General features: G+C 40.2%; 1 protein-coding gene across 3 annotated transcripts; it reads left to right on the top strand.

The window, feature by feature from the left end:
- The first annotated feature begins 269 nt into the window (after positions 1–269).
- Positions 270–14,633, top strand: katna1 (katanin p60 (ATPase containing) subunit A 1). Of its 3 annotated transcripts, none has more exons than XM_035617008.2 (11): positions 270–495; positions 4,179–4,341; positions 4,418–4,557; positions 5,373–5,568; positions 7,393–7,508; positions 8,072–8,177; positions 8,259–8,417; positions 10,677–10,803; positions 10,921–11,055; positions 12,522–12,648; positions 13,842–14,633. In XM_035617008.2, the coding sequence occupies exons 2-11, from the start codon at positions 4,180–4,182 to the stop codon at positions 14,038–14,040; spliced, it is 1,467 nt and encodes a 488-aa protein (XP_035472901.1). In that variant the 5' UTR covers positions 270–495; position 4,179; the 3' UTR covers positions 14,041–14,633. The 3 variants fall into 3 exon arrangements, with proteins under 3 accessions (XP_035472901.1, XP_035472899.1, XP_035472902.1); XM_035617006.2 differs by lacking the exon at positions 270–495 and adding an exon at positions 502–666; XM_035617009.2 differs by lacking the exon at positions 270–495 and adding an exon at positions 525–720.
- Positions 14,634–14,740: the final 107 nt, after the last annotated feature.

The raw sequence follows: 14,740 nt of genomic DNA, 5'->3' as shown, positions 1-14,740 counted from the left end.
TTTAATTTACTGTGACAGAGGAGCAAAGAAACCAGAAAATATTCACAATTAAGAAGCTGAAATCAGAGAATTTCGAATCAAAAAGTTGGCGATTAATTTAGTACTCTACATTACTAATCGATTAATCGAATAACTGTTGCAGCTCTAGTGACCTGCCCAGGTAAGGCGTTCATTCCAAACACCACCTTCCTTTTCATACTTTGAAAAATTGAAAGTTAGCCGGCCTTATTTTGAAAGGTCGTGAGCGGAAGTCAAAACTTTTCCTCTACCTCACCGGAGCGATTTGCATAGCGAGCGTGCCCTGTCGCTGACTTCAGTCGTATGGACTAAATAGCTACCGTCCATCCGCACGTCGTTCCTTTGAACACACCACCGTCTGTGGTTCCACTTTGGTTTGGTGTCTGTCGGTTGTCCTCATGCCGTCACTCGTTTGAACTGCGAGAACGGAACTCGTCATAACCGATGTCGTGAGGACTGCGTGCGTTCGACTGAAAAGTTGAGTATGAACCTACAGCACTGGGTTTGTGATGTTCTGAGATACTAATCCACGTAGCGAACAGTTGTGTTCGTCGAGTTTAGTGAAGGTACAGCTTTTACAGTTTGTATGTATTGTACCACACGGAGGACACCAACCGCCTGGCTCGACATCCGAAGTGGAGGCTGTTGGTAGGAACGTCAACACTTCACCGTGTATCTACACGGCGTGACGTCTCGACCAGTGTTAGTACATCTGGAATGCGCATATCTTGTGTATGCACACACTTATGTGTCGCATTTTGACACAAACTTTTTTGACCAGAGACGGCCTTATCCTATATGGGGCCCTAAGCTGAATTTGACGCCCCCCGCCACTAGTACTATTGTCAATGCTTGATCGTTTGCAACACCTTGTACAAATGTAACACACCCATTATCATTTTAATGAGCTGCAGTTATGTTGTTTACATTATACCAATGTCAGCCTTTATGCATCTAACTCACAATAGTGGTCCAGTGTTAATTTGCACTTTGATATTCAAAGTGATACGGTACTGAGTGGAATATAGCTGTCAAAACGTTAGCTGAAAATACCTCGACTTAACCAAAGGCTTGTTTGATGGCTATCTAACCGGTGAAGGATTATGGTAAAACATTGAAATTAGTCATGCATGTCCTTTTTTTTGCCTTTATCTTTAACTTAATACACTAATGCCTTTTCGATCAATTGTCTGATTGACTATGGCTATGTCATGCCTATAGTTTCATTGGGCATGGGGGACCCCCTGAACAGCCACTTAGTTTGCTTGTGCCCTGTTTGTGATTAATTTTGGCGAGACAGCGGCTAATCCACAGAACCGAGCAACAAAAACCACCATGTTAGTCTGCGTGTCCCTGATTGAGGACAAATGCCTTAAATCTCTACATATATATCTAATATTGAACCAAGGCCATAAGACGTTGTTTTACCCTAGTTGTTTGATTTTCCGTCAATAGCAAAGCTCACAATGAAAAGATCGCAATGACGGAGCAAGAAGGAAATGAAAGGCTTCTCTTTACCTGCTAAGACATTAATATTGCTGAATTTGAAACGATTCATTCTTACATTTTTACAAGAAAGATTCTTTTAACCAACCTTAAGACACATTTCTCAGTATCTGGTCCACAATCTTTGTAGATAAAACTTCACCATTTAGCTAAGTTTGTTTTGTCATTCAGGGTAAGTCACTTTAATTTCTTGCCATGAACGTGAAAGAACATTGGAAAAACAAAGATCTGACTTTGTCACCTATTACCATATGTAAAAATGGATGTAGTCACCGGTCCTGGACAATAAAGGCACAAGTGCCTGAAGCCTGTATTCTCTGGAATCACCAGCAGAGGGCGACTGCCTGGTTGCAAATAGAAGTATGTTTCTATAGAAGTCTTTGAGAGAATGACTCTACTTCTCACATGATTTGTAATGTCAGTAAACATGTTCCTGAGGAGTTTATGGTCTCAATCTTTAGTTTCAAGTCTTATTCAATACAGCATGATGTTCATTTTATAAAATTATGGTCTCATTCAGAGTCAAATAGATGATAAAGCACTGGAGCGTGGATAGTGGGTTGCCACTTGCTTCATACCTAAATGCTCTGCTCAACAATATTATACCTGGTACATTGTGATCACCAAATGAGTTTGATCCATCACATTTGGCCAACACCAAACCGCTTCATGAGGTCACTATGCCAACATTCATCCAGTGTATTGGATCAGTGCAGCTTTAAAGCATATTAAACTTGATTTATCCCCAAAAAATTAACCCAAAAGTAGAAACGTCTGGAAAAATACTTAACCCTGACAGTGTTAAAATTATCCCTTGTTAACTTAATTTGATGTCAAAAGAAAAAAAGTCTCAATTTATAATTTCCTATTCAGTGAACATATAATGGGGGCAGTTGAGGCTCAGGAGATAGAGTTGTCCACTAACCAAAAAGTCAATGTTTCGCCCCCCCGCTCCTCCAGTCTGTGTGCCGATGTATCCTTGGGCAGGTCACTGAACCCTAAGTTGCCCCTGATGACTGTGCTGGCAGTGAATGAATGATGTGTGATAAAAAAGCGCTGTATACAAAGGCGCTGTGTGAATGGGTGAACATAACTTGTACTGTGAGGTGCTGTTCAGTCCATTTACCATAAAATTATTCAAACCACAACCACTGTTGCTACTTTACCAATGTAAGACAGGGTTTGGCAAAGTTTTGTCTGAGTCAGTAACAAGCAACACAACATCTCTCCCTCTTTCTGCCCACCTCTCCTCTCTCCCCCATTTCTCTCCTCACCCCAACCGGTCGAGACAGGTGACTGCCCACAACTGAGTCTGGTTCTGGCAGAGATTTCTTCCTGTTAAAAGGGAGTTTGTTCTCTTCCACAGTCGCCAAGTGCTTGATCATTGTGGGATTTGTTGGGTTTTCCCTGTAATATTGTAATATTGACCTCACTATGTAAGTGCCTTGAGACAATGTAATTTGTGATTTGGCGCTATACAAATAAAATTGAATTGAATTGAATTGAAGTGTGCAATTGAGTGCCCACCTTAAAGGGCCCATGAACCGAAAAATACATAATCTCAGTTTCAATCTTGTGACACTGATAACTGTCCATTTATCTTTTGTTATTTGCCAATACGTCAAAACAACATCATGGTATAGTATAGGATCATCTAAATTTCAGTCTTATCTCTTCTTTTAAAATACTTTCAAATGTTTGATAACTTATCCTGCTCTCTGGGGTGAAAAGACACTGCGTTGCATCTCAGGTCAATCATATGTGGCCTCACTCCAACAGCAATTTATCGCTGACTCAACCCTGTGAGTTTTGTCCTTGTATGTTGAGTTACTAGCTTCTGTCAAATCTGCTGCGTGATGCACATCCATTGCTGTTGGCTCCTGTAACTTTTAATCAATATCCGGCGACAATTCCCTCCACAGCTTGCATGTTTTTAGTGGACACATGTAAATAGGCAGAATCAAATAGCACATACATCTGTTTCACAGTGTCAGAGCTGAGCAATATGAAATTAATGAATGATAAACCTTGTCCTATCTCCTCAGCTACACATAAAAGTTGCAACTTGTGGGTTTTTTTGTCATACTTCCGATAGCTATCTAGGTTGTTGCTAGTACCAGACTATACCAGCTGAACAAGTGAAAAGGCTGAATAATTTTAACTGAACAATGTTTTGTGATGCAACAAAAAAAACTGCCAGTGTGGAATGCTGGACGACAACAACATGTTGGCAGTGTGGAAGCATTGAAAATGTCAGAGAATGACGCAAAAATAGCTGATGATCTGCCTGTGACATTTCCCGCATACCAGTGGGTGTTAATCGAGAAAATAAATGTAAAACTGTAAAAAAAACATTGTTCGGTTATTCGGCCTTCGGCCAAGTGTTTCACTATGTTCGGTTTCGGCCAACAATTTTCATTTCGATGCATCCTTAGTAAAAAATCTGATTTGATCTGCACAACAAAAGAGACCGTAGGGAATTTAAAACGAAAGATGCTTTTCTATTGTCACATGATGTATCATCCTTCATATAACACAGCACTACAGTAATTGTGATCACAGTTATAGTTAATTGAGAGATGTATTCACTTAAGCTGATGGTGGCACCACAGAGGCCATTTATATGTTATATGATGTCTCTTTTCCAACGGCAGCATGAGTCTACGAGAAATCAGTGAAAACGTGAAGCTGGCCCGCGAGTATGCTTTGCTGGGAAACTATAACTCGGCCAGTGTCCTATATCATGGGCTGCTGGAACAGATCAAAAAATGTGTGTACACAGTGCGAGACAGCAGTTTTCAACAGAGATGGCAGCAGGTAAATGTGGCTTTAATAATTTCTCATATGTCAACAAAGAAAGTGGGGTCTTCTGATGTTTGTGTTCGTTCCTCAGTTGTGGCAAGAAATATGTGAAGAGAACCAACAAGTTCAGGATATAATGTCGACTCTGGAGAACTTTCAGCTGGACACTACCCCTGCTAAACCCCGTAACCATGATGATTGTGAAATCAGGCCTGTACATGTGGAGCAGAGGTATGGGAGTAATTTACATACATACCAATATCATTTTCCGGTTCTTTCATCCTCCTTAAATCAGTGTTCACTGTTCAAAACCAGTTTTCATTATTTCTAAACTAGTAGACCTAGTTCACTCTTCACTCTTCACAGATTTACAGGTTGTGTATGTGGGGGTCTCAGTGCTACTCCATTACAGCACTTAAGTGTTTTTTTCCAAAGAGCTTTAGGAAGGAAAAACTTTTTAGCTTCTCTGTCCTCTTGTTTGACTTGGGGCGGGGCTCAGCTCCTCACGTCACTGACTTTTCTAGATTTACATCCAGTAAGATATTGTTACTGCTGTAAAAACATTATTTAGTTCTATTAGAAGAAGAAATAATGTAATAAGTGGATGCATCAAGATTCATTAATAATCGCTTAGTAATCACACCATAGCCCTCTGAATCGAATGTAAGGTACTTAAGGATTCATAACCCTAGAAAATTATTTCAAACTTCCACCCAGATCCAGATAGCGTCTAAAACCTTTGAAAACCGAGGGGGAACCTGACATAGTCATATGATTGAGATTAGCAAACATGAGTCCGTGATGTGAGCGTGGTTTGTTCCTGCTCTGCCTGTAAACCTCACACTGCCTCTTTGTTTTTTTTGGTTGGTTGTTGCCTCCAGGGAAGTGATATACTTGATAGACACAGGATATGTACACACACTGAGATGTAATTGAATCAATTATTGGTATTAATATTTATTTTTATTAAAATGATCTTTGGAATGAGAAAAATGCATGACTTAAAATGTATTGATCACCCATCTTCCTCTTTTTTCCCATCACAGACATTCTCCTTGTCCTGTCAGGAGGCCTGCAAACCCTTACAGAGAGAGCAAACCTCCTAACAACCGCCTGAGCGTGGCTGTGAGGGCGCAGCAGAGGCACTCACCCCGTGGGGCCAATGGGGACAGAAGCAAACCCTCCAAAGGCAAAGATAAGAAGGAGGCAAAGGAGGCCACTGGTAAAACAAAGGAGGATAAGGTGAACAAGATGTAGATGAAAAATACGCCACTTTTTCCTCTTTTATATTTAAGCAATAGCTCACCACAGGCCGTGGTATATGCTCATTATACCACAGTTAAGGGCCATTGTTTGGTGACCCCCTTAACTGTGGTAAGATGAGTATATATCATGATCTGAAGTGAGCTATTGCTTTTATAAAACGGTTTCAAGGATTGCGAGATGAAAGTAATAGACACACTGAAATTAGATTCTTTTTTATAACGCCATTTAAGCTCACCGTGTGCTTTGATCTCTCATAAGTTTCCTCAACTTCACTCCGTTGCTACTCACGTCTACTTACATCGTTACTTCCTCAGTGGCAAGGTGATACGGACGTGCAAACTGATTCGACGTGGTATATGCTCATTATACCACAGCTATGAATCAATCAAATTGCTTGATTTGAGCTATCCGTTTTATAATGTTTAACATACTCAGGGCTCCAGATGGCGATTAAAATTGGCGCCAATGTGACTAACATTTTATTTTGCAACCTGTTTTTTTCTGCGAGTCACCAGTGGCGACCATCCAGACGCAAATATACAACACATACAAACCAATAGTTAAACTAGAAATGGCCACGGGTATTGTATGTGTTGCCCACTTAACTGTCATCTCTGCGCGCCTGCGTCAACCTGCCCTATCACACAAATGGCTTTATGGTTTCGGTTTTACATACATTGCGGTCTGTGTGTAACGTTACACGCCGGCCCTCCTGTCCTAGTTATTGAAACGTCAGCAAACAGAAGTAATTGGTGACAGTTTAAAATCAGTTTCGTTATACAACTTTTAAGCATTATCATATGAACAGTGTTTAATTTATTTCAATGAAGTTCATTTCAAAGGAGTTTGAATTTATAACAACATCAGATGATGTTGACTAAAATTCTCCTAGTGAAAGTTCTCAAGTGACATTTGAGTTATCCCAGTCCGATTAAGTGTGCAGTCTTTCACTACCGGTTCAAGTCATTTTTAAAAAGGAAATGGTGAAGAAGCACTGTGACCGTAAACATACAGAGTTATGGAAAGTGATGCAAGGGAAGGAGCCATTCTGCACAGATTTTAAGAATATTCTCCAAAATTTAAATTAATGATGGAGTTTCACATATCTGCAGCTTAATGTGATTAGGATTCTCTGCTCAGAACAGAATCAAGTCAAAAGTGTTGCAACACTGGAGGACTTGAGCAGTTTGACCCAGAGCCGAATGGGAAGTGCTGGTTGTCTGCAAGCAAAAGGCAGTGCAGACCTTTCTACACATGTAGCACTTTGAGATTGCTTTTAGCAATGAAAAGTGCTCTATAAATGGAATGTATTATTATTATTATTATTATTTCACTGGCTGGATTGTAATGACACTGATATGGTGGTGGTGGGAGATACAGACTCAGAGCCTGAATAATCAGGAAACAACTAATTTTACATAGTCCAATAAATAAAATTGGGAAATAGATTGGATATTTATGTATTTATGGTAACAAGATTGTAGCATATTGTAGAAAACAAAGGCAGACAGTACAGAGGGGAAAGAAAAGATAAGGCAGACATTAAATATTGTACTCTGATGTCAATATATTTTGGGTCCTGAAAATTTCATTTGGCTCCTAGATCATTTTTTTGTCTGGAGCCCTGATACTGTATTCAGACAACTATTTGCTTTGTTGATCAAACAGAATCCACACGCTGCTGTTTTCCCTACAACCATGCCTAGCCTGTCATTCCAGTTTTCTGCATGGGACAAAACTGACCACTTTCTGGGAGCAGGGAGAATTAATGTGTGTTTTGTTTGTTTTTCTTCATTCCAGAACAAAGCAGAAGTCCAGGAGAAAGAATCAAAAAAGTTTGATGGGACAGGATACGACAAAGACCTGGTGGAAGCTTTGGAGAGAGATATAATATCTCAGAATCCAAACGTTAAATGGTATGTTTTTACAATTCAGTGTTTTTTGGCTAGATTTTCATGTGATCCTTGTATATTTATGTCACGTCATATACAAACATGTCTCAAAACAGTCTCCCTACAAGAAGAGATTTAAAAAAATAAATATATATGTGTATATATGTGTGTGTATATATATGTGTGTGTATATATATGTATGTGTATATATATGTATGTGTATATATATATGCGTGTGTATATATATGCATGTATATATGTATGTATATATATATATATATATATATACTGTATGTGTGTTTGTGTGTGTGTGTATATATAGATATATATATATATCTATATATAGATAGATAGATAGCTAGATAGATTCTGAAAAAGGTCGAATGATGCAAAAATGTAACTCTTTTGCGAAGAATTCTTTAGGGAGTCTGTAGATTGAATTAATAAAATAATAAAAAAATAGACAAAACTTAAAGACTCCAAAAGTGGAGTCACTTTGACTTAAATGTCATTTTTTAGTATGGTTATTGTAAGACAGACCAGATTTCCACTGAACTGCCCAATCTCTTTCTAACCTGTTTCTGTAGGGACGACATTGCCGACTTGGAAGATGCAAAAAAGCTCCTAAAAGAAGCGGTTGTATTGCCGATGTGGATGCCAGCATTTTTCAAAGGCATACGAAGACCATGGAAGGTCCTGATTCATGAGACTTTGTTCTGGTTTCTGATATTATGTGTATTACCTGTATTACATGGAACTTATTTCTGATTTTAGGGAGTGCTTATGGTCGGGCCTCCAGGCACAGGGAAAACACTTTTGGCCAAAGCAGTAGCCACCGAATGCAGAACCACGTTTTTCAACGTTTCCTCATCTACTCTCACATCGAAGTACAGAGGCGAGTCTGAGAAGCTTGTTCGCCTGCTTTTTGAAATGGTAAGCTCACATGCATTGTGTGATCAGGTTTTGAGGATTCATGCCACGTTTTTCCACGTATGGAGAATTTTTTCATCACTTTGAAGCAATTATACATTAATTGATTAAAATTGTACGTAAAAAATTATGAATTTCAACTCATTACCTTGACATTATTCTGTTTACTTCTTCAATTTTAATTATAATATAATTCTACATGTATTCATGTAAATGTTGCGCAATGGCCAGGGGAGCGCATATCTTTGGTAGTTGGCATGTATGTTGTGCAGGGGCGCACAGAGTTGCTGGGTTGATATGTCAGTTGTTGATTGTCGCCATGTAAGCTATTTTCAGAACATTTACCTAAAATTCACTCAAATACGCTAATGACATCTCTAGTCAACCCACAGACGAGACAGATGCATCATACAACAAGCGTCAAACGCCGGTGCCGATGTAAAGTGCTCAGTTGTTATGAAGGAACGTAAATGAGCCTTAACACAGCTGGTGGTGAGTTGCTTCACAAGACACTATATGCTGCATATTGTAAAAATTGCAATGAGTGAAGGTGCACTGATCCAGCACCAGCAGAAAACATGTCTGTGCAACATCGCCTGTTATGGCACGTATTGTTTCATCCATATCAGTGATGGAAACTTCCCCTCGACCTCCTTGCAGTCACTGATTGCCTTACTGTGGCGATATTTGTAAAAAATAAAAAATAAATCCAATATGGCCTGTTCGTACAAACTCACAGTATGAACAAACGTAAGAGGATAATAATTCGAAGATTTTCTTGCACGAGGCCCATTGTTTTGGATTGACAGTAGCTTCAAATAGTGGCATCAGCTGGTAGTTGCGGTACTTCTGGTGGGGTTTCTACTAAAATGCCATGGCACCTGTCACTTTTTAACGATCTAATGTGTAGGATTTTTTATTGATCTATCAGTTGAAATTGAATATGAGGCATAATGATGTCATTACTGTTTTATCAGCTGAAACAAAATTGGGGGGTGTCTTCACATTAGACTGAGCCCTTTATATCTACATATGGAGTGCGTCCTCTTCTATGGTACCACTTTGCACCGCCATGTTTCTTAAAGGGCCCATATTATGCTCCAGGCACCTTTTCAGCCTGCCTCCACGTATATTTGGATATCTGGGGTGTCTGCCAGCCCACGGAGAATGAAAAGAAAACAATGAGTCATTGATTGTCAAACGAGCCATTCACAGCCCTGGCGTCAAGTGACGTAAGTTGACTCCTGCTACTGGGGCGACGACGCCCCCAACCTGAGCAGCACCTCCCCCCTTGAAGTGCGGAAAAACAGATCGCGTCTACGGCATAATTTTCTCCGCCGCAAGCGAAAGACGACCGCGGGCATGGCCAAAAAATATAATAATGCTTGCTCTGTTGTTGGATGTACAGACCAACATAACGCCGGACTGGCAACCCATCTCTTTTTGACAGACTGAGCCTTTCCAACTGTCTGAGGCGAAGCCCCGGAGGAGGCAAATGTACGTTTTCAAGATCGTATGTGCTCTAGGGCTGGGCGATATGGCTGAAAACTGTATCACGATATAAGTGTTCCGGCCGGCGAAGCTAGACTCGCGGCCGGCCGGCGTAGCTAGACTCTTTGCTCCGGTTTCTTCCAACGAGGACAAAAAAATTATCGAAACATTTTCTATTGATAATGTGTCTATCGCGATACATATCGTTAGCGTTCTATCGCCCAGCCCTAATGTGCTCTGTGTGTAATTATGGAGAACGTGTTCGCTGTGCCTCCCGGGTCTCTACGTCGTGTATGTGCCTTGTCACGTGCGACTGTTGTCATGGCAGCGCAACGCCATAGTTGCGCATCAGACCTGGGGAGGAGCGAGGCGAAGCGAGGCGGGGCTTTGCGGTACACGAAGGGAGGGGGGCAAAATGTGAGCAGGAAAGCGCTGGAATCGACCATAGTCTCACAGGCCTGTTTATACAGAAAGAGGAGGGTGCTGTGTGGCTTAATCCTTGAGGTGTTTTGACATGGAATGGCAAAGACATGTAGTGCACACACATGAAAACCAATGTAACTTGTGTAAAAGGGGGCATAACATGGGCCCTTTAAGTAGGCCAGAATGGACAAACCAAAAGCTTCTCCTACATGCTTTGAAGGGGAGGGTGAAAGGAGGGATATTCAGTTGGCTGAAGTTTGCAACCTCAGTGTCTAGTAAAGTGATGTAGAGTAGATGTCCCCTTTAAGATTTCTCTTTGACTCGGTCATTGTGTTTGTTTCCGTAAAGGCACGTTTCTACGCTCCCACTACAATCTTCATCGATGAGATTGACTCAATGTGCAGCCGCAGAGGGACTTCAGAGGAACACGAGGCCAGCCGGAGAGTCAAGGCAGAGCTACTGGTGCAGATGGATGGTATAACACCAGTGATACTTTCTTATATACAGACTGAACACATCCCAGATTGATGTACCAAGTTTTGCATTATATATGGAAGCATTTGTTTTTTTGTTTTTCCATTGTTGCTGGAAGGTGTCGGCGGAGCATCAGAAAATGACGACCCTTCAAAGATGGTGATGGTCCTGGCTGCCACCAACTTCCCTTGGGACATCGATGAAGCTCTGAGGAGACGGCTTGAGAAGAGGATCTACATCCCTCTGCCTTCAAGTACAGTCAATTCATCAGATCAGATGGATGTGCTGAAATGAAAGTTACTGCAGACTCTAATCTGGCAGTTATTATTTTTTTATTATTCAACTTCTAGAAAACATGTTGCAAAAGATTAAGGTTCAAACATACAAATATAATAATAATGTTAATAACTGCATAATGTGGGATCATGCTTCAGTGCTGCATATCCTCAAAACAATTTCTCAATTATTGTTATTATCACAAACCAAATGACAGTGATTTTGATGTGGGGTTGTATGATTGACTTATGCATAGTTAATTACCTTATGGAGATGGTGATCAGCACTCTCATTTTACGAAGTTTGGAGAAGTGGATGTAGCGAAAGTCATACTGTTGCAGAGGGGACCGACGAAAATTTATTTTTTCCTAAATTTTTAAATGCGTACCTTAAAAAAAGATATCCGTTCAATTGTATGCTAAATAATGTATTTTTTCACTGCTTTAGTTTGCTGCCATGCAGCTGTTTATTTTTTATTTTTTATTTTCAAGCTTTACTTGACTCGCGCCGATGCAGAGCAGCTGGGTATCACTTCGCAGTTCTTCTTCTGTATACTCTGGTTCATAAAGGTATCCTCCTACGTCCACAGTGAATGACATTTCTTTGCGCTTTCATAATCACCCATTTTTGTTTTCTTGTGTCTCTTGCCGAACAGATGATTTGCAGAGTGATACGCTGCTGCTCTGCACCGGCGCGAGTTGGCGTAGTATTACATGGCCAAAGTCTCTTGAAAAAGTGCAAACTAAAGTAGTGAAAAAATTTCATTATTTAGCGTATACTTGAACAGATTTTTTTTTAGGTAAGCATTTAAAATGTGCTGAAAAGACGTTTCTCAGCGGTCCCCTCTTCAACAGTAGGACTCTGACTTTCGCTACATCCACTTCTCCTCCAAACTCTGTAAAATGACAGTGCTGATCACCATCTCCATAAGGTAACATTAACTATGAATAAGTACCTCATACAACCCCACTTCAAAATGACTGAAATATCCCTTCAAAGGTAGAGTTTGTGATTCTAATCCAGTACACTTTTTATCAAGTTTGATTATTTGGATTCATTTGGTTGTGGTTGCATTCATTTTGGGGTCAGGGCTTCTGAGGGAGCATTGGAGACAGCTTTGTTTTGCTGTTTAGTTCAAATATTGCTTCTCCAGAATTGCTAATCCTAATTTCCAGAATAGTATAGTGGTACTAAGTGTTGAAAAAAAGCATAATTACATTATTTAATTTATTAAGTTAAAGAGAAGTAGAAATGTTTATTATGTTAAATTGATGTACACATTATGCCAGCCTGTTTCTTTTGTTGACCACATCCCTGGGCCATCATTGGAGACAGATTTTCTTTATTTGAATAGACCGTATATGTGGCAACTTCTACAGTCTGTGGCCATAAAAATTAGCTTTCCGGTTGCTCCACTCACTGTTGCCATTCGTATGTTTTCAGCAATGGGGCGAGTGGAACTGCTCAGGATCAACCTGAAGGAACTGGAGCTAGCCAGTGATGTGGATTTGGACAAGATCGCAGAGCAGATGGAAGGTTACTCGGGAGCCGATATCACCAATGTGTGCAGGTCAAGCCAGTCTTTAAATCAAAGTTGACTATTTTCACAGTAGCTTCTTTTGTAAATGGTACCGAGAAAAAACAACAAATGTATGAACAGAAGATTAACTATGTCATAGCAACAGCAGTGACAGTATATACAGAAAGGCACTATATCTTATTTTTTTTCTACTGTTCAACACTACTGACTGTACATGGGATAGAAAAGTAGAATAGAAAAATGTAAAGTGTTTTTCAGTAAGAGAGTTCAATTTAGAGTTCCTAATCTTGTACTCATGGTTGAAGTGAAAATGGTTGGACAACATATCTTAAATAAGCCTGGTGTAGTCAGATTAATAATGAGCTTCTCGGTTCATTTTTGATTTCCAAGACGCTTTACCAACGGACGTAGACGAATCATCGGTCTGTTAAGCCAAACGAAATGTCCACACTAGAGCAGAGAGCTGTCTGATGTTGATTCCGAAAGGTCTGTGTAGCAATGTTGCCGTTTTTTTGGGAGAAATTTGAAGATATCAGGTGCTTTGGTAATTGGTTGCTTCCAAAAGTCGCTTCCGTCGTGGTATTAACCCCGCCCATTATCAGCTAATTGGTTGTTATTGGACCAGCAAGTTTCCTGCCAGGGGAAATCATTTCCCAATGGAGGGGATCCAGACTGCATTTTGGCAGAGCAAATTTAAATGAGCTTCCATAATTAGTCTGGGTCCCAGGCTCATCTTAAAGGTCCCATTGTACACCTTGCAGGAGCTCTGCAAAGAAACAGGTCAACTTTGGCCTGTCTAATTAATGTTATGAGCCTCTCTGCCTTCTGATTGGCCAACTGTTTTCTGAGAGACGCACGGCCAGGCCAACCACCTTCCCTGTTTACTGTGCGTCTGTTCACCATGCTCTGACCATGCTGTCCAGGAGTGAGGAAGCTTCTGCCCTGGAGAAACTAACTCCCTGCTCCCGACTATGCTAAATTCATTGATGTGACTGGCGGCGTGTCCGGAGTCACAGCGGCCGTTGAAGGAGCGTGGGATCGACAGTAACCAATGAATTTTGCAAAGTTAAACTTTATTTTGCAAAAAAGGGTCCCTCAAGATTTCAGTTCAGCACCATAAAAGCAAAGGCTGAAAGGATTACTGATTAAATCTGAGAAATGCATGTGATTTAAAGTCTCTAAACTCAAAAGTGTTTGAATTAAAGTGTTGTCTGATGCTGCAGGGATGCCTCTCTGATGGCCATGAGGCGAAGAATTGAGGGCCTCACACCAGAAGAAATCCGCAACATTTCCCGGGACGAGATGCACATGCCCACCACAATGGAGGACTTTGAGTCGGCTCTGAGGAAAGTGTCTAAATCTGTGTCTGCAGTTGACCTGGAGAAGTATGAAAAGTGGATTGAGGAGTTTGGGTCCTGCTGAAAAAGAACAAAGACATCCAAGTTGCGTGTGTCTGAATGTGTTAATAGTTTGAGGCTGTGTAATTTGGGTAAAACTGTTTTAGCAAGGCTGAGTCAGCTGGGTGATATGGAAGGTGTATTTCTTTAGGCTACACAGTTATCCTGAGCAACTGATGACTGAAAGTAAGCTTTCATCAGATTTTTCTTATTTAATAATAAATGTTTTGGACTCACATTGCAAAATGTTTTCATGATCTTGAATTCATCAAACATGCTCTATATTCAGTTTAAGAAAAATGTAATTTAGTTGTTACAAAACTGACTAAAAGTCACTGACACAATTCCTGCAGCACACATTTCCACATATGTGCTGTTACATTGCCTTTCTAATTGTCATTAGGTTTCCTTTGTACCATTGTATCTGACAAAGATTAGTACTGCCTTATCAATTGTTATCCCTGTTTTGATTTTCTTTTCATTTTTTTAATGCACTTCATTTGAAATTGTGGACCTGTCTTGTTCTCACTTATTTTCCCCCAGAGATTTTTTTATAAACACAACACTAACAAGATATTTCTATAAATAAAGTTAACCATGTTTATGGATCTAAACTTAGTCTAACATTTCAGTTTATTCACTGGTTGGATATAGACAGATCAGCCATAAATTTATGACCATCAGCCTAATATTGTGGGAATCGTAAATGGACTATATGTATAAAG

Source organism: Scophthalmus maximus, chromosome 18 (genome assembly GCF_022379125.1).
Source record: "Scophthalmus maximus strain ysfricsl-2021 chromosome 18, ASM2237912v1, whole genome shotgun sequence".
Taxonomy (NCBI): Eukaryota; Metazoa; Chordata; class Actinopteri; order Pleuronectiformes; family Scophthalmidae; genus Scophthalmus; species Scophthalmus maximus.
Note: the sequence above shows the minus strand (reverse complement) of the source record. Positions and strands in the feature narration are given on the sequence as shown.